This window comes from Trichosurus vulpecula, chromosome 2 (assembly GCF_011100635.1).
Source record: "Trichosurus vulpecula isolate mTriVul1 chromosome 2, mTriVul1.pri, whole genome shotgun sequence".
In the NCBI taxonomy this organism is placed as follows: Eukaryota; Metazoa; Chordata; class Mammalia; order Diprotodontia; family Phalangeridae; genus Trichosurus; species Trichosurus vulpecula.
The window spans coordinates 176,792,585-176,811,362 of NC_050574.1; the positions used below are offsets into that span (position 1 = coordinate 176,792,585).

Genomic DNA, 18,778 nt, shown 5'->3' on the forward strand with positions numbered 1-18,778 from the left:
CCCAGACCGTCCCTCATTCTCTCCACTCCTCCACGTTCCTCCATGCCCCCCTCCACCCCCCCCACCCCCGTGAGTCGTTACAGGTTGTATGGGGCTTCATGCGGGGAGAGAATGCGGAACTTCCTGAAGTCAGGAAGAGCCGAGTTCAAATCCAGCCCCACTCGCTAGCCACGGCACCCCTGGGCAACTCACTCCCCTCCGTCTGCCTCAGTTTTTTCATATACAGAAGGGGGGATGATAGAATCAAATGAGATAATCCTTGCCTCCCGGGGTCAGAGTTTAGTGAGCGAGTGTTCCCCAGGCCCCGGATGCTTCCGAACAGCATGTCTGTGTTAAATACGGGCCCATGGCTTTTCCGTAAGGTGCATACCGGACACTTTCCATATGCAAAGTGCTCACCTGCCGCCTGGGGAAGCGCCATGAGTCTTGGCACCGAAGGAGTTAATGTTGGCACGGCAGGAGAGAGCCGGCACTAAGGTGTTTGAATTGCCTCTGGAGCTCCAGCCAGTCAGGATCCTCCCTGAGTCAGCCCCTTCCCCTAGAGCGCCCCCCCCCCATACATATATTATACCTTCTCCCACCCAATCGTGAAATTCTCAGCCGATACTAAATTTTTAATATTTTTTTGCTCATTTAACATTTTTTACCACTCACGGGCACGTGTTATCAGCACGATCTTTCTGGTGAAAGGCCCTCCCTCCCTCCCTTCTTCTGGGGATAATGGGGGTAACCTCATGACACTGCCCTGAGAAACGAATACTCTTCCTGCCCCCCCCCCCCCGCCCCACCCCGCAAGTAAGTAAACATTAGTGACTAGTTATTCTCCATTCCTTTGCCTCCTTTCTGGTCCCTCATCAATTCCGGCAGGATGCTCGCTGATCAGGACCGGTAGAAACCCCAGAAACTTTTTTTTTTAAGCCAAGGCAGCAGGAGCTGACGCGACAGAACATTAGAGGTGACCCTAGAGAAGAAAGCTGACCCTTCTACCAACGGTGTACTTTTCCCACGTTGATTGACAGTTGCGGGTGTTGTAGGCCCAGTGAAGGACCCAGGGAGGAGCTCTTGGGGTGTGATAATGTTACTAGGGGACCCGAGGCTTCAGAATAGCTTCTGTCTTCATTCCCCTCCCCCCCCACTTCCTTGTGGCCCAGAGGAATGAAATCGAGGGAGAGAGGACTGAATTTGTGGGTGCCTGGTGGGGTAGTATGAGGAAAGACACATGATGAATGGTAGCTTTGTGAAAGGTTATGCTGAGTTGATTGGGATCGATCCCTGAGCTGTCAGTGTGACTCCAGAGAACCGTCAGACATCTTCGGGGTAACCCGTACTTGTGTTTCTCCTATGGAGGCTGGAGGATGATCAGGATCGACCTGAGCCCCTGGAAAGTGCCTTGTTTACTTTAAGGAACTTTTGACTCTTCACCATTGGTAAAAGGGAGCAGGACTAAGAGGTTCCTTGTTAGGCACAGGAGCCGTCAGGAACCACCTGTTGGAATATTGCTATTACAGATCTCCTCCTTTTCTCCCTCGTGGTGAACAGCCTCTTCCCCTCCCCCATCTCCAGAATTTTTATAAAAAAAAAGCTCAGGCAGAACTGATGATGAGCAAGTTGGTCCAAGTCCCACAAAGACAGCCGGTCACCTTTCCCTGGTGTCTATCTCACTGGGAGGCCTCTCTTCCCTAGTTTTGTGGGAGTGGGACTAGGGTGGGGTTGGAGGGGAGTCTCAAGTTCTTTCAGCAGCCTGATGAACTAGGCAGCTGAAGCACAGGGTCGGATGGAAGCTGGGGGCTTAGCTGGGACCCTATGAAGCAGTACCTGCTGTAAGCTGTTTTCCCCCACCCTAGGGGACCTAAGTGGAACGCAGTGGGATGGTAGCAGAGGAGGATATTTTTCCATGAGCTGCCCCCAGGGCACATTCTGTCTGTTGGTCAGATCAGTTAGTCAGTAAACATTTTTTAAGAGTTTACTATGTGCTAGACACTGCACTTTGCAGGGGTCGGGGAGTGGGAGCCTGGGATACCAAAAAAGGTATAAGACAGTCCCTTTGACAATGAGTGAGACTGCAGATCCAGTCAGTCAATGAGCATTCATTAAGCACCTACTATATGTTGAGGCCTGGGGATATAAAGAAAAGCAAAAGAGGCAAAAGGCATACTTCAGTCAAAGGCAAAAGGCATACTACTCACAGTCTGATGGGGGAGATAACATGCAAATAAATATATGCAAACAAGCTATACACAGGATACATAGGAAATAATTAACAGAGGGAAGGCACTGGAATTAAGAGAGGTTGGGAAAGTCTTCCTCTAGAAGAAGAGATTTTGGTTGAGACTTGAAGCCAGGAAGGGGTGGGGTGTCCTAGGCACAGGGGACAGCCAAAGAAGATGCCCAGAGCTAAGAGATGGAGAGTCTTGTTGATGGAACAGCCAGGAGGCCAGTGTCACTGGATTGAAGAGTAGGTGTTGGGGGAGTAAGGTGTAAGATCATTGGGAAGGTGGGAAGGAGTACTTTTATGAAGGGCTTTGGACTCCAAATAGAGGATTTTATATTGAATCCTGGAGGTGATAGGGAACCATTGGAATTTACGGAATAGGGGAGCCGCATGGTCAGGTCTGTGCTGTAGGAAGATCTCTGATGGCTCATGATCTGTCACTTGGATGTAGCAGTTATTTGGTGAAGGAACCTTCTAGGAACAAAAGGACCAAAATGACCTTTGGGACAGGATCTGAACCCATGGCTTTGGAGGTAGAAGGATTTATAGCTTAGAGCCTAATAGTGTAAGTCAGTTCCACCTTCCTCCACCTTTTCCATGCTTCACAAGAATGCCTATTTGATACAGTCAGTCTTGTGTGCTTTTTTTGTTCAATCTGAATTCATCTCAGATCTGATATGCATCTCTTCTTGAGAAAGGGCAGAACTTACCAGGAGCAGCCAAGATTCATGCCCCATAAAATAGGACTGAACTTCCTCCACAGAATCTTACTTTTCCTATAACACATTCTCAGCTCCTGCCCTGGCAACCCTCTGGCTCTCTAGATCTCAAGGTCTAACCGTAGGAAAGGAAAGGTGCACACAGTAGGTACTCACATGCTTGCTGAATGCCTGAATCAGTTGGGTATGGTAGTAGAGAAGATGTAAATCAAAGCTGAGAACCATACCAGCTTACAGAGAAGTGGTGGGAGGTAAGGAAGAAGGCATGATTTTTCAGAAGCTCATAAAATTATACAATGCCAGTAAAACCCAGGAGGGGCTTATTAAATTTTCTCAAATTGAGAAACTGGTTTTTCATTGTTCTAAAGCAGAGAATTCCTCCAGATGAGGAGTAGGAATAAAAATTAGACCTGTTCTGTCTTTGTTTACTTTACAGGTACCTGGGAAAACATCTATCAGGCTGAGTAGGGAGGCTATTACATGGCTTGAGGGAGGAGACCAGGGCTATAGCTTCTAAAGTCTACAGCTTAACTGGGGAATTGTACTTCTCAGACTCTTATTTTAGGGATGGGAATAGACTGTTTGGACAGATAAGTGAACTCACTAAGTCTCTTTAAGATTTCTTCTCTAGATCTAAATCCTGTACTTCTATAATTTTTAAACTGAGATACAAAGGGTGGTATAGAGGCTGTGCTCATCGGATAGGGTGCTGGGCCTGGCATCAGGGAGACCTGAGTTCAAATGTGGCCACACATACTTACTAGCTGTGTGACTCTGGGCAAGTCACTGAGTCTCTTTTTGTCTCAGTTTTCTCAACTGTAAAATGGGGATGATAACAGCACCTACTTCCCAGGGTTCTGAGGATTAAATGAGATAATATTGGTAAAATGCTTAGCACAGTGCCTGGCACAGAGTATGTGCTATATGATGTACCAGCCTGCTTGAAGTTTCCTGATGCCAGGGTAAGAGCCCTGTGACCTCTAAACATGGAATTCAAAGTTCAGATCTGAGCCGTATGAAGTAAAATTGCCCTGGGCTCAGCTCTTTGGGAGAAGGGAAGTAAAAACCTATTTGTGTGGTTTGAAAGGGGTACTCTAGAGAGGCTTTAGGCATTTGTCCCACTGTCCCTATGAGGAAACCAGAGAATTCTCCTGAGGATGCCTTAGGATACAGAGGCTTTGTCGACATTGGTAGGGGTTGTTTGCTTGGTAGCCAACTTCTGGAACCAACTGGGCCAAAACTTTGTTGGAATATGTGATCTTGGAATCAGGAGACTTGAGTTGTCCCAGCTCTGATGCTTACTAACTGTATGACCTTGGATCAGTCACTGACAAGTCACTCTCTCCTCATGTTCTTCATTGGCAAAAAGTAGAGAATAGTACACATGCTACCTCTCCTACGGGGTGGTTGTGGGGAAGGGGCTTTGTAAACCTTGGAGTGCTACTAAAGTGTGAGTTACTGTGCATAATCAGAAAGTGATATTTCACATCAGATACGTTTTCGTTCTTTGTTCTCAGACCCATTACCTCTTAGGTCAGGAATTCTCAAGATTTTTTTGTGTCCTAGACCAGTTATATTGAAATATTATTAGCAAAATACTTGGGAGGGAAAAAACCCCAAAAGAAAACAAAGTTCATAGATCCCAGTTTAAGAACCCTTGTCCTAGATTAAAAACTGAAAACAAAAAGCAAATGTGAGACTTGTTGTGGGACCATGAACGAATTATTCTCTCTACCTTGTTTTCCTTTCATATTAAGTGAAGATTATAGCAGCCACCTTGGTATAAACAGACTTGTGGCCAAAACAAATAGAAGATGCTGTATCAACATCATGGGGGAGTCATCATATGCCAGTGAAGGCAGGACTGGGGATAGACAGAGCTCAGGACTCAAATCCTGGTTCACTGACAGGCTGTGATGAAACTTCCCCTTAGAACACAGCTTTCTTCCTGATTGATAGGAGTCTAGTGTGTGTCCATTAGCAGGACTTTGTTTGATCTAATTATGATATTGCCCAGAGACTGCCATGTATAGAGAATGAACCTTCGTCAGCTAGCATTTATTTATTTATTATTTATTAAGTCCCATTATTAAGTATTTATTATTATTTATTAAGTCCCAATTACTTGAAAGACAAACTCTCCGAGTGATACAAACAAGTAGAAGACATTGTCTCTGGCCTCAGGTAGTTTATCATCTAGTTGAGGAGACCATATGCATAAAGATGTAATGAATCATGCCAAGTAGTCTGAGCATAAACATAAACCAGGGTTTATGTTCTAAAATTTCATTTGTAAGTCATTTGTTTAGAACTTGGATCTCTCCTTTTCTATTATTCCTTTTTAGTATTATAGTTACCTGTATACATATTATAGTCTCATTAGTAGAATATAAACTTCTGGAGAACATTAACTATCATGTTTTATCTTTCTACTCCCAATGCTTGAGACTGTGGCTTTTACATACTGAGTGCTTTATATATGTTTGTTTAATAAACAGTCATGGAAAATGTGCTGCATGAATATTTCCTGACAACATTTTGCCCCAGTTAACCAAAAGAAAAAAAAAGATTAGAGTCTATAAACTCTAGTGTACTTGAGAGAGGTTGCCTTCCATTTTTTGGCAAAATTCTAGAGCACATTATTAGAAAATGGTTAGCGAACATCTAGAAAAGAGCCCATGGATTATATGATGAATTATTCCAAGATAACCTCATTTCCTTCTTTTGATAAGAAAAATGATATATTATAGTTTACCTAGATTTCAGTAAAGCTCTTGACAAAGTCACTTATGCTTTTCACGTGGAAAATATGGGACATCTGGGCTAGATAATAGTATAGTTAGGAGAATTTGGAAACACGTAAATGATCGTTGGCAAAGAATTGTCATTAGTGGTTCGATGTCAATTTGGAAGAAAGTCTCTAGTGGAGAGTCCCAGGAGTCTATCCTTGGCCTCGTGCCCTTCACCTTCTTTTTGGCAGTGACTTGGACAGTGGCCTAGAGGGTAGGCTTGCATGTGTCGTTTGCAGAGGTCATGACACTGAGATGGATAGCTAACATTCAGAATGGCAGTCATCTAAAAGATTTTGACAGTCCAGAATGCTGAGCCCTGTCTAATAAGCTGAAATAGAGTAGAGATAAACGTGAAATTCTATGCTTTATAAGTCCAGGATAGGTGTTTAGTGGACAAGCTCAGTGTTAGTCAGCAGTGTGAGAGGATAGCCCTAAAATGCTATCCTAGGCTTCATTAAGAGAGGCCTAGTCACCAAAATGAGAGAGGCAGTAGTGCTGTTGTGCTTTGGCCTAATCAGACCATGTGTGGAGTACTGCATTCAGTTCGAGGTATCACCTTTGAGGAATAACATTGACAGGCTGGAGTGTCCCCAGAAGAAGGCAACCAGACAGGTTAGAAGACTGGAGACTGTGCTATGAGAGGACTGGTTGAAGAAATAGGAGATGTTTAGTCTGGAGAAGATAAGACTGAGGGGAGGCTGTGATGGCTGCCTTCCAACATCTGAAGGGTTATAGTGCAGCAGTGGGATGAGTCTTATTTCTCTCTACAGCATCCATGACAAATGGTCACTCAGCTTCCAATTGAAGATGTCGAGTGATGGTTCTTAAACAAGCCAGGCTACAGATCATTTTTCAGCCCCTGAAAGGAAAACTAGAGTGAATGTTACGTGGGGTAGATTTTTCAGCTCCGTAGAAGACCTTCCTGACAACCAGAGCCATCTAAAAGTGGGGCCTTTGACCAGAGTCTGGATTAGGTATTGTAGAATGGATTGGTGCAGGAGATGAGGCTGGAGCAGGACTCGAGCCTCCTTCTTCCCCCAAGCAGCACAGAACCTGTTTCCCCCTGGCTTCCTTGGGACTTGTAAGGTTCTGCCCAACTCATTGTTGGTAGGTGGGTCAATCATTAGCAAACTTTTAACATGGATTATTTTCTTCCTATTCTCTTTTTCTTTGTCTTTTTTCTTTTTCTTCAGGATTTCCTCTCAATGCCACTATCCAGAGTGGCTTAGAGAAGAGACTCTAAAGAAACCCTTCAGCATCATCTCTTGCTACATTCCAAAAGCAGGATTTCAATTCAATTTTCTTCCTGGACATTTCCCAAAAGAGCAATAGAAACACTAATGTTGATGCATTAGAAAAATTACCTGCTTTTGATAAATATGGAATTTCCTGATTGATGGAGTTATAGTATTGCTTCTCCTCCCAAAGTCTCTGTCTCTGCTCATGGCACCCCTTCTTAGTCACCAGGACTCCCCAAAACCATCTTTGACTCCCTTGTCTCACATATCGGTCAGGTGCTAAGCCTCCCTGTCAGTTCTAACTCCAAAACATCTCTCACATCCATTTATTTCCTAGGACTTTTCAACCGCCCTTGCCTAAGCCTTCATCTTTTCCCCTAGACTGTTATAAAAGCCTTCTATTTTAGTCTTCTTGGCCTCCAGTTTATCTTCTCTCCAATCCATCCACATCATTGTTTAATCTTCTTAATGCACGGTCCTGACCATGTTGCTTTTCTGCTTTAAAAGTGCCATTGAAACCCAGTATGGGGTGTTCAGGGAGGACCAGCACCTCTCCTGTGAGGATTTGCCATGCTCTTTTCAGGGATGGTTATCCACCTTTGGTGTCCACCTTTTCACCCAACTTTCACCAGTGGCTCCAAGAAGCCGTAACATGCACAGAGGCCACACCCTGGTAAAACATTTTGGCAGATGGGCTAAACCAGGTTAAAGGTAACCGATGGGCCTGAAATCCATCGTTGAATTAGAAGGGTGTCTACCCCAAGCATGGAAAGACGTCCCCCAGTGGAATGGACAAATGGAACAATTTGTTCCGGCATCCATGAAGGTGGCTGAAGCAGGTGCTATGGAGTGCTTAGAGCTTGATCAGACGTCATAGATGCCAGGGTCATCCACTGCATCCTGGGTCATCGCTAACCATCCTGACTTTTGTCCTGCCTCTGGATTTCAGTGACTCTGGAAGAGAGAGTGAGGCTGATGACTTTGTGCAACTCTGCCTCACTTAAATCCAGTTTATGCTTAAGTCAAGACATCACCTTGTGGTGTCGCCGATCTGCTTTGAAAACAAAGGACAAACACCACCGCCACCTACCAAAGTGTTGATCCTTGCATTGGAGGCCCTCCATAGGTTAGCCCCCATCTCTTAAAGTATTTCCCTTTGTGTAATGCCTATTTCAGTCACATTGGACAGCTCTTTCTGTACTCTGTTGGCTTACTGCCACCCTCCATTCTATGCCTGCTCCCATTCCCATTTCTCTAAATGCATTTCTTCAATCCCATCTCTGTCTGATGAAGTTCCTCCCTTCCTTCAAATTCTACCTCAAACACTGTTACATCTGGGAAGCCTTCCCTGACCTCCCCATCCACACTGCCTCTATTCCCTATTTCATGCAAAGCAAAGGAAGGGATCTTATCTTCCCTTTCCTCTGATCCCTCATAGCCCTTGGATCTCTGCTTCACTCTTCTCTCATACTCCTGTGTATCATTATGATTTTTGTATGTCTTTTTCTTCTCCTACACCAAAAGCTTCTTGAAAAGGTCTGGGTTTCAAATGATTTTGGATCTCTGGTCTCTAGTGAGCTGCCTTGATGTTTGTTGAATGGATGAATGTATAAATGAAAGTATAGGGAGAAGAGGGGTCATTTAAGGCCAATGGACCTGTAATATTCATGGTCTTTATTGTGGTGAGTAGGAATATCTCAGCGTCTCCCTGATGGTCCCAGAACTAGATCATGCCTTTCCGAAGCTCCACAGACTGCATGCACCACAACGGGGAGAGTAAGTGGTAGCGAAGCTGTGTTTTAGATGCTGCCTAGAGATACTTAATCAACTTGTGTCAGCTAAGCTTGCTCCCTAGGATGGGGTGACTAGTATTAGGTGTAAAACATGGCAAAAAAGGAAAGTGATCTCAAAAATTCTTCTCAGAGAGACCCATGAAAGAGTTAGCAGAACTGGATTCATCATGTTCCCAGAAGCAACAAGACTTCTGTTTTCTAAGATACAACACAGAATGAGGAAGTAGAGATGGTCTTCAAGGAGATGAAACTGAGAAGGGCAACTGTTCTGGACGAAGTATACACCAGAGCTGGCCCATTAGTCCATCTGTATCTTGGACAGGAACTGCAAACTTGCACAATGAGCTGGGCCTGGTATAGAGTAGGAAGAAAGAATAGACTGGATTGTCTTTGGAATATCACGCAGTGCTCTTAATGATGCAAAGGCCCATTTTCTTAATAACAGTATTCTCGTACTGGTGTTTGATGGCTGCGAGTCTTAGAGTAGTACCCAAAAAACTAAAGTTGAGCGTCATCCAAAAGATAATAGGAGTGCGTGGTGGGTATAAGCAAGCCAAGAATAATTGTGTAGGAGAAGCATCATTAAGGATGTCATCAGGGAGGTGTGTTGCAGAATTTTAAAAAATAGGCCAGTCACACAGCAAGGGATCATTGATGGGCAGCCTGTGTGCTCCATCGTTATTGAGGAAAGGTCAAGAGATCTGAAAGAAGGCCATTATCATGTTGAGACTAAGTCACACAGGAGGGGCAGACATGAATGGGCTGAAGTCTGGATGGCCAGAGGAAATAATCACCTGGATGAGATCACATCCATTGAAGAATCTCTATTGTCAATGCTTTTAATAATTATCTACTGTTTTTATAATTTCCTTTTTATGTAGTTATTCTTTACTATCCTTTTTTTAGTTTCCTATACCTTTATTCTTTGCATCATTGTTCTCTAGTACCTTTCATTTCATTGTGGCCTATAATTATAGTATTAATAATTACTGCCTTTTATATTTGCCTTTATCTTCTTTTTGGCTCAGCTATTGATTATTTTTTCTTACATGAATATGGGGGAAAAGATGTTTTTTCATTAAGTATGTATGTTTATTATGTATTATTATGTATTCATTAAATTTAATTTATTTAATATTCTCTTTAGTTTGTTGTTGAATGGTGATCTGACGGTGGGATATTAACATTTTCATTTAGTATTGGTTTTTCTTCATGTAAGGGTGGAAGGCTTTCTTTTGCTGTAGAATTATTAGTACATGTTTATTTAAGATTGATATACTCTTCTTTTGTGTAAAACCTTTTGGCACAATATTATAACATCTTTGGTCTTTTAATATTTTCTCTCTGAATGAGTGAAAAAGCATTTATTAAACATTTATTGTATGCCTGGGCCTGTGGTAAGTGCTGGGGATACAAATACATGCTCATAAGATAGCCCCTGTCTTCAAGAAGTTTATATTCTAAAGGGGGAAGACTATACACATGGGAGAGCAAAAGTTGGAAGAGATGTGCAGAGGGAATGAGCATTTGGTGTGGTTTTCAAATGGCTGGAAAATGTCAAGGCTCTCTAATTAGAGCCCACGGTCAGGAGTCCAAGAGAAGTTCAACTTGGTTGAACATTGGTTGAACAGCATCCTTAATGCTATTCCCATTTTTCAAGATTTGGCAGTAGCGTGGGAAATTTTAGACTGTCCATTTATTTTGAATCTAGTTAGATGTTTCTGAATTTCTATAAGCACTGTCTAATCTATTCTGTTACTCTTTTGGGCTTTATTGGAAAGTTAAGTATTTTCAATTTATCATTAGAATTCTTAGATTTGTCTTTTGTTTAGTCATTCTGTTAGATAGGAATAAATCCTCCCTTTTAAAAAATTCTATTATTAAGCCAAACTTAATTGAACCACTCTAAATAAAGATTCCCTATCACTAGTAACTATTATAAAGGTTTCTTTAATTTGGATTCCCCTTTTATCAATGATAGGAGCTTTGCTTTGGAATTTTCTTGCCCCTTTCATTCTCTTTACTTTTTTTCCCTTTCCTGTCTTTGAAATACTGTTTTCAAGTGTTTAGAGGTTTAGCTAAAACTGTGCTCTGAAGGCTGTGGTATAATGAGTTTATATTGACTTGCAAAGCATGAGTTGTTTTAAATATTGTATTTTTTTTTGCTAAAAGGCCTGTTTGTTGTTGGAAAACTTTCTTGAAGATGATGTTGCTATAAGTTTTCACAATATCTACTTCTCAGACACGTGGTTTCATAGAGTAAACTGTGTTTTTTCGGGGTAGACAATTCCAGGGTGATGGCTTCATACCTATTAGTTTTGTACCTGTTGTATTCCAGTTTCTCTAGCCATTTCTTGTTCCTTAAAAGTTTCCTGGGATCCTGTTTTTTCTTGGTACCTATCAAAATGCTAATACTAGATAGCATTTACTGTTAATCGAAACAATATCACGAGTCCATGAGACATTGAGTTACAGCTACATTTATTACAAGAGAAATGAGCGTGCAGGTGGAACCTAATCCAGGGCAAGGAGTTCACAATCCAAACAGAAGCTTGCATATTTATGAAATTGGGACAAAGAGGGAAAGAGAGATAGAAATTCCCACCTAAACTGGAGTGGCGGGGGAGGAGAAATCATGAATAATTAAGATGGCAAAAGCAGCGTTTTCTCCCCTTGGGAGCTACTGTGAAGATATGATGGTCTGTGCATCTGCAAGGGTCCCAGCTGCTGTTTCTCAGTCTAATGTAACATTCCATAACGTCATATAGTACCTACTGTATACTAGACATTGTAAATATTTACTCACTCAGTCCTCATAACAATTCTAGGAGTAAGTGCTATTATTATCCCCATTTTACACTTGAGGAGACTAAGTGACTTGTCCAGGGTCACACAACTAGTAAGTGTCTGAGCTCAAATTTGAACACAGGTCTTCCTGACTCCAGGGCCCAGTTACTGTATCCGCTGAGCTACCTAGCTGACTGTATTCTAAAGCACTTCAAAAACCATCAGAAGGAAATTAGAAATTGAGGGGTGTGTGTGTGTGTGTGTGTGTGGGTGTGTGTGTGTGTGTGTGAATCTCTTGATGAATTCATTTCTTCTGGCTGCTTTTGAAGTATTTTTTCCTTATCATTGTCATGCCAGAATATAACTATGATGTCTTCAGGAACGTTAAATCTTGGGTTTTTCCTTGTCAGGGTTCTGTGGATTCTTTCTAGTTGTATTTCTTCATTGTTTCTATGAATTATATGGAACTTTTTTTTGACAATTTCCTTTTGTTTTTCTGAATTTTCTAGAGTATCAGTAATCCCGAAGTTGCTATACACCTCGAGGTGGATAATTATCATTATTATTTTGGGAGCCGGTATTTTTAAGCTGTGCTTCATATTTATGAAATTCTATTTTACATTGTCATATATTGGTTGTTTCTATAGATTTTTTATTGTAGTTTCAATATAGACCTTTTTCATTATTTACTGTGGATAATTTTTAGCATCTTTTAATTGTACCTTTCTTTCTTTCAGCAATTTTCTAAAAAAAAATCCTTCCTTTTATTTTATTCCTGTGATGATTCCTTTCCATGTCAGTAATTGCCTAATTTCTTTGAATGTGTCAGCTATTTGAGGATATTTCTTGATAAACCATAGGTGATTTATTTTTACATCTGCTTTGCTTCTGGCACTTTCGCTCATTAATTTACTCACTTGTGTTTTTAAAAATTGTATCTGTACTCTGTTTTGCTCATTTAAAATTTTTTTGATGATTTTTCTTTTATTGTGTGGGGTCTTAGCCGTTTTCCTTTCCTTTGGTGTTCCCATTGTCATTTTTCAAGGGGGTATGCAAGGAGCCTCTGCCCTTTAGTCCCCTGCTGTTTTGAATTTAGCAGTGGGAACTGGGACAATCTGAAAACACTTTACAGAGGTGAAGCTTGAACTACAACTGGAGATATAGGTCGGATTTGATAGCCTAAGAAGAGAATAGAAGACATTGCAGGCCAGGGGAGCAGCGTGAGCAAAGGTGCAGGTAGATGAGTGCTTATTGTTTGTCTGGCAAATGACTGGTTTGGTGGCCGGGGAGAGTTTAGATGCAAGTCTGGTGTGGTAGAAAGGGTATGGGCTTGGATCCGGGAGACCTGGATTCGGTTCCTGGCTGTGATATTTGGTGGCTGTTTGATGTTAAAAAGTCACATTACATATCTGAGACTTAATTTTCTTCATCAGTAAAATGGAGACAATGATTTTTGCTTTTTCTACTTCAGAAGCTTATGAGGACCAAGTGAGACAGTCTATGAAGTACTTTATTACTATAAAGTATTATATGACTGTAAGTTATTTATAAATTGCCATGTTAGGGTCAACCAATCTAATGTGGAAAGGCTCATTAACGAATGATGAATTATTAATTATAATATCTCTGAAAGAACATTCACTCAGTTCTAGAGGGGTTGCAATCTGTATTGGTAGAATGAGTAGCTACACTAAGGAAATCACAGGGGGGCAGCTAGGTGGTGCAGTGAGTAGAGCACCGGCCCTGGAGTCAGGAGGACCTGAGTTCAAATTTGGCCTCAGACACTTGACACATTTACTAGCTGCGTGACCTTGGGCAAGTCACTTAATCCCAATTGCCTGACCTTCCCCCCTCCAAAAAAATAAAAAAAAGGAAATCACAGATGCCTAAAGCTGTCATTATAAATCATTGCAAGATTTGAGAGGTGGGTTGGGGTCTGATTGTATAAACCCGTCTTTCTGCAGCCTGAGAGAGCATAGGGCTATGATTTCAGCTGAGGATACATAGAGGCAATTCTGACTTTAAGACCATGGGCTTCTAGCTCCTTTCCTAGAACTGGGTCTCTGTCTTACAAAGTTTCTTGGCTGACATTTGATCTTCTTAAGAAAGGAAATAGGACCTGAATATTTGGTAATTCAGTAACAGGTGCTGTTTCTAACCCAGCTGCCCTTTTCCAGGTACCTGCCCCTTAAGTTGGACAACTGTGGGAGTAAGGTGGCTCCGAGGTACTGTACTGAGCAGTAGCCTAGAGGTCCATGTCTCTGTGGCAGGAACCCTCCTGCTTGCTTCCTTCATTGTTTCTAGCCTGCAGCCTCCCTCTGAGCTGTCCGGCCCCCAGATCACCCGCTGCCTTCCTGTTTTCAGCGTGACTCCCTCTCCATCCTTTCTCCCTTTAGTACAGTGGCCTTCCCTGTGAGAATTATGTCTTTCATCTTCCTGCCTTCACCCTTGTCTGCTTGCTCTTCCACAGCCACCAGGCACACAAGTGTGAGTGGAGCTGAGGAAGGCCTCCTGTCCAGGTCTTACTGTGGGAAAGGGAGGTTTTTCTTTTTTTGAGGTGGGAAGGGGAGAGGCCCCATATACACAATGTAGAAGGCTTTTGGAGGAAAAGCAACAAACATCTCTGTTGCTTGAATTCAGAAGATATACAAACTTCCTTTCCCCTTTGACTAAAGGTTTAACTGGAGTGATCTGGTCCCCATACGGCGTTGGAACCGGCATTTGGGACTGCAGGCTGAGGGCCCAAACTTCTTGCTGGATGGCTCCCAGTTCCAGATTTTTGGGGGCTCTATACACTACTTTCGAGTGCCCAGGGAATATTGGAGAGATCGATTGCTGAAGCTGAAGGCCTGTGGCTTAAATACCCTCACTACGTAAGTATTAAGGCTCCTTAGCTCTCCCCAGATCCTATTCCTTGTTATGTACAAAGAGCTTTAGAAACCATGGTCATAACTTATAGCCCTGGGTACCTGTGATCAGATTTTGTGGCTATTTCCTGCTTATCTCCCAAATAACTGAGCCACTGCTACTTATCAAACTTGTTTTGGGAGATGCTGGGGCTAGTCCTGATGGAGTTAGAGGTATAGAAGACTGGTATTGGGAGGGGGAGAGGCAGGGCAGGGCTGGGTGGAGAACAGGAGAGAGACAAAGAGGAGGGGAAAGAGTCCCTGTCCTAAGGGAAGCACCCAGGCTCTTCAGAGAGAACATCTTGCTCTCGGGGAACTTTCAGACCATTAAGGAAGATAGAGTTGTGATAGAATGATATTTGTGATGTATTTTGGGCATAATGAGAACATAGGTAGCACCCTGTAGGAGGCTGGTCTGGCTGATGCTGGCTCTTGCTGGGTGTGTGGCAGGGTATCTTGGCAGGAAGAAGGCTGTTTAACTGTCAACTTGGGAAGAAGAAATATGACCCATGTGGTATGGGGGCCTGACTTTATGGACCCTTTGAAATTCAGGATGAATCTAGCAGAAATTAATGTACTTGTTGCAGGCCAGATATATGATTCTTTGTACCCTTTAGATAAATTGCAAATTTACCTTGTAAAGAAAAACCCTTGCTCAACTTTCAACTGTGGTTCAGCTTGAAAGGGAAAGAGGCAAATATCTAACCAAGATGTCATTTGATGTGTTGGGGGGAAAGTGGAGCTATAATGAAAATGGGAATGCTGTGGGTTCTGTACCACCACAGCTGTTCAGGTCCTTGGATGTAAGGAAGGGGCATGGGATCCTAGAGGTCAGATTGAACAGAGTAATCCAAGGGCCCCGAACCACTATGAATTTGACAATGGTCTAGTGGGTTCCTTCGTAAAGACATAAACACAATAGCCAATGGAAAACATGATTATTGTACAAATCCTGCACATCAGCTGTGACCATAAAGTTTTGTGACTAAGTCTGATGTGTCAGGTCAGTAATGAAACTGGGTCTGAGGCATAATAGCTCTGCTTCCCTGGGCAAGTCTCTTGGCCTCTCAGCGTCCAGGGCAGCTCCCTAAGACTATAGATTGTAGAATCCTTGCCAGTCTGTGTTGGTAGAGGGAGTTTCCTTATCGGGAGTTCCCTATATCAGTGAAATCACAGATATGATCCATTTCCATAATGGAAGGGATCAGAGCTATGGGTAATCCAAAATGAGGATCAGTCCTCAAAGCATTGCCGTTTGCTTTTGAGCACACTCAGAGATGTGTCAAGACAGCAGGGTTCACACTCAGCTTGTCACTTCTTCTGATTCAGTTTAAATGCTGGCAGCCTCAGTTGGGTGGCAGGAAGAGCCTGGAGAGAATCCCTCAGGCATATCCCCAAAGGTTTTTAACAGAAATGGAGCATTCCCAGGTGTCTGATCCCAAAGCTCAGGGTGGGAAAGACTACTTTCGGACAGGTGGAATGAGCTGAATCTTGTCTGACTCTTCTTCTTTTGGTTGCAGATACATTCCCTGGAATCTCCATGAGCCAGAAAGAGGAAAGTTTAACTTCAGTGGGAACCTGGACCTGGAGTATGTCTTAAGGGCCAAGTTATTGCATTGTGGGGAGGTTGGGGGATGGATACTGTAAACAGGGGAGGAAGGTAGAAGGGGAAATCTGATCTTTATTCAACAACTCTGGGGTCCAGGTTCTAAAATGCTAGAAACACTGTCCCCAGAGCCAGGTCCTTTCTGTCAGATAATCTGATTTCTCCCAGCAGGGCTATGACCTAGCTTCTGTGGTCAGTCTTTGCCTGCCTTAATCTAGAGAAGCTGCTTAAAAGCCCTGGGTTGTGCAGGTTTAGTCAGCAGTATGAAACCTGCCACCTGTGTTGTGACAAGGGATTCCCATGCCCTTGGTTAGCAAAGCCTGTAAGACAAGGCAAAGCTGGGGTGAGGTGCCTCTCTGAGCTCCTCCTTCCCTGTTTCCCTAGAGGACTAGGCAGACTTATTGACCTAGGGCAGATAGGAATCCCTCTGACTTTGTGTGTGGGGGCTGGGGAGGAGAAGGGGAAGGGTTGTTGCATCTTTGGGTAGGGTGAATTCCCTTCCTTTCTGGGTAACAGCTGTTCTAGCCTCTTCTTTAGTCAGAACCAAAAACTCGGCTCTCTCCAGACTTCCAAACTGAGGGAGAAGGACTGTGGTCTGGAGAGTACCTGAGCAGTGCAGTGATTCATGGTTGCTAATGAAGACTTCATATCCTTGTCTTTGCTTTGGGCTTTATTAAGTGGCACTGACATTGTCTTCCTCTGTAGGGCCTTCCTCCAGATGGCAGCAGATATTGGGCTATGGGTGATTCTGCGCCCTGGTCCCTACATCTGCAGTGAGTGGGACCTCGGAGGCTTGCCCAGGTAAGGTCGAAGTGAGTGGTATAGGACAGGGATTCCAAATGTTCCAAAATGTAAACCACAGAAGCATGCCCTTTATTTTAAAGCTTATTTTCCTCTTTACATTAAAAATCAATGGTATGAACCCTTCAAATTGTAGACACAGCAATGGGTATCATCCAGGTAGAATTCCCATGAGATTTTTCTGTTGGGTGCCAAGTAGGAGTTGGCAGGATAGGGCACCTCTAGCACTTATGGCCTCAACACGGTGCTTGTGTTGCTAACTTCCCTGGATCTCACTTGCTCTGGTGTTTAGGATGAAATAGCAGAGAAAGTGTGTAAGCGCTTTGAAAGGCACAAAGGGTATCATAAATATGAGGAATTTTTGGTTTCTACATATCTTAGATCTTCCTTTGTTGTCACGGTATGGGCAATATTGATAGAGTGGAAAGGTGTGAATGAAAGAAGGAACTCTGCTAAGTATTTTATGCTTATTTTGCTTCTCACTTTTCCATTTATAAGAATGCTTGCTTGTTTACAAGTGCAGTGCTCATGATTTTCTCCCTCCCCTGTGCACTAAAGGGTGAGGACCCCTTCCTCATCATAGACCCCATTCTTGGGCAGAATCATATACATGGCCATCACCTGCCTTTCACTGTAGAAGGCCCTGAGCCATAATGTCTGTTTGTAATTCTCTCTGCCCGCACAGCAGTTTCCAGACCGCGGGCCCCCTGATTCTTTTGTTCCCCATTGTTCACAGCCATGACACCTATTCCCAGAGGAGGCTGCCAGGATACAGAATATTAGTGACTTTGCTCTCCTCTTCTTTCTATACCTTCTTGTGCCCAAGTGGTTGAAAGATTCTTATGAACTTTTCAGAGTTCATTAGGTTGAATTGAGCTGGTATAATAGCAACAGGAGGGGATAAAGGAATATTAAGACTGCAGTAAGTACCTTTGGCTGAGATCTCTGTGTGCTCTCACCTACTTATACTGGGATGTGACACCCACTAGGAAAGGCAGCATAAACACACACACATAGCCCATTCATACAATACACATCCCCCACTCATACAACACACACACTCACACACACGCACACTCACACACACACACACACACACACACACACACAGCCCCAGAGAGGGTCAGAATCAGGCAAAGGGCAAAAAGGCAGGGTCTTGCTATGGAGGAGTATTAGGAAATCAGGACTAGTTCCAAAAACCAGAGATCAAGTATATGATACAAGTCCAGTTTGATTCAAAGGTGAGTGGGGGGCGTTAAATGAATGTTTAGATTGGAGAAAGTTGCCACCTTCTCTATGCCCTTGATTATACACTAGCAGATCACTTTGGGGGTTCTGCCTGTGATTTCTGAACTAGCATCGAGACTCTAGAAACACAGACACCACTTCCAGAATGAGCATTGTTCCCCTAGATGTAAGAGAGAGGGTGAGGTGCTCGAGTTAGTAGCTTGGACTTTACATCTTGCCCTTGGTTTGGTGGCTGTTGTTGTGGAGCTTTGAGATCATAGAGAGGATGGTATGAAATGTATGCCCGTCTCGCACCCCAGTCCTTCCTCACATGCTGAGGGTTGCTCTGCTGACTAGACTGATGAAGCCTAGCTGTCCCTGTTAGCACCCACAGTCTCCTTTAGAATGGATGGTGGCTGACTTTTGAGTCAGAAAAGTGGGCTGCTTGTTCCATTCTGATTTCAAGCTCGTTTTCATGGGTGACAAAGGAAAGAGATACAGATCTCATCCTGGTAGGTTTTCTACTCCTAGAAGACCCTTGAATAATTTGGCTTGGACTGCCAGTAAACTGGGAGAATTGTGGGTAGAAGTCACCAGGAGGCTGATCCCCAAGTAACCCAGAACTCCTTGTGGTGAGCTGCCTTTCTGCCTCTGGCCGGCCTCCTGACCTGTAGCCCATGTAGGGAGCCCGTGCTGA

The 18,778-nt window shown here is 43.3% G+C and overlaps 1 protein-coding gene across 1 annotated transcript in view; it reads left to right on the forward strand.

The window, feature by feature from the left end:
* The first annotated feature begins 346 nt into the window (after positions 1-346).
* The window catches only part of GLB1L2 (galactosidase beta 1 like 2), a 53,077-nt gene continuing 34,645 nt past the window's right edge, over positions 347-18,778 (forward strand). Inside the window, exons 1-5 of the mRNA XM_036743995.1 lie at positions 347-357; positions 13,719-13,766; positions 14,217-14,414; positions 15,968-16,036; positions 16,759-16,854. Of these exons, the coding sequence (XP_036599890.1) occupies positions 347-357; positions 13,719-13,766; positions 14,217-14,414; positions 15,968-16,036; positions 16,759-16,854 (422 nt within the window). The remainder of the gene's footprint in view (positions 358-13,718; positions 13,767-14,216; positions 14,415-15,967; positions 16,037-16,758; positions 16,855-18,778) is intronic.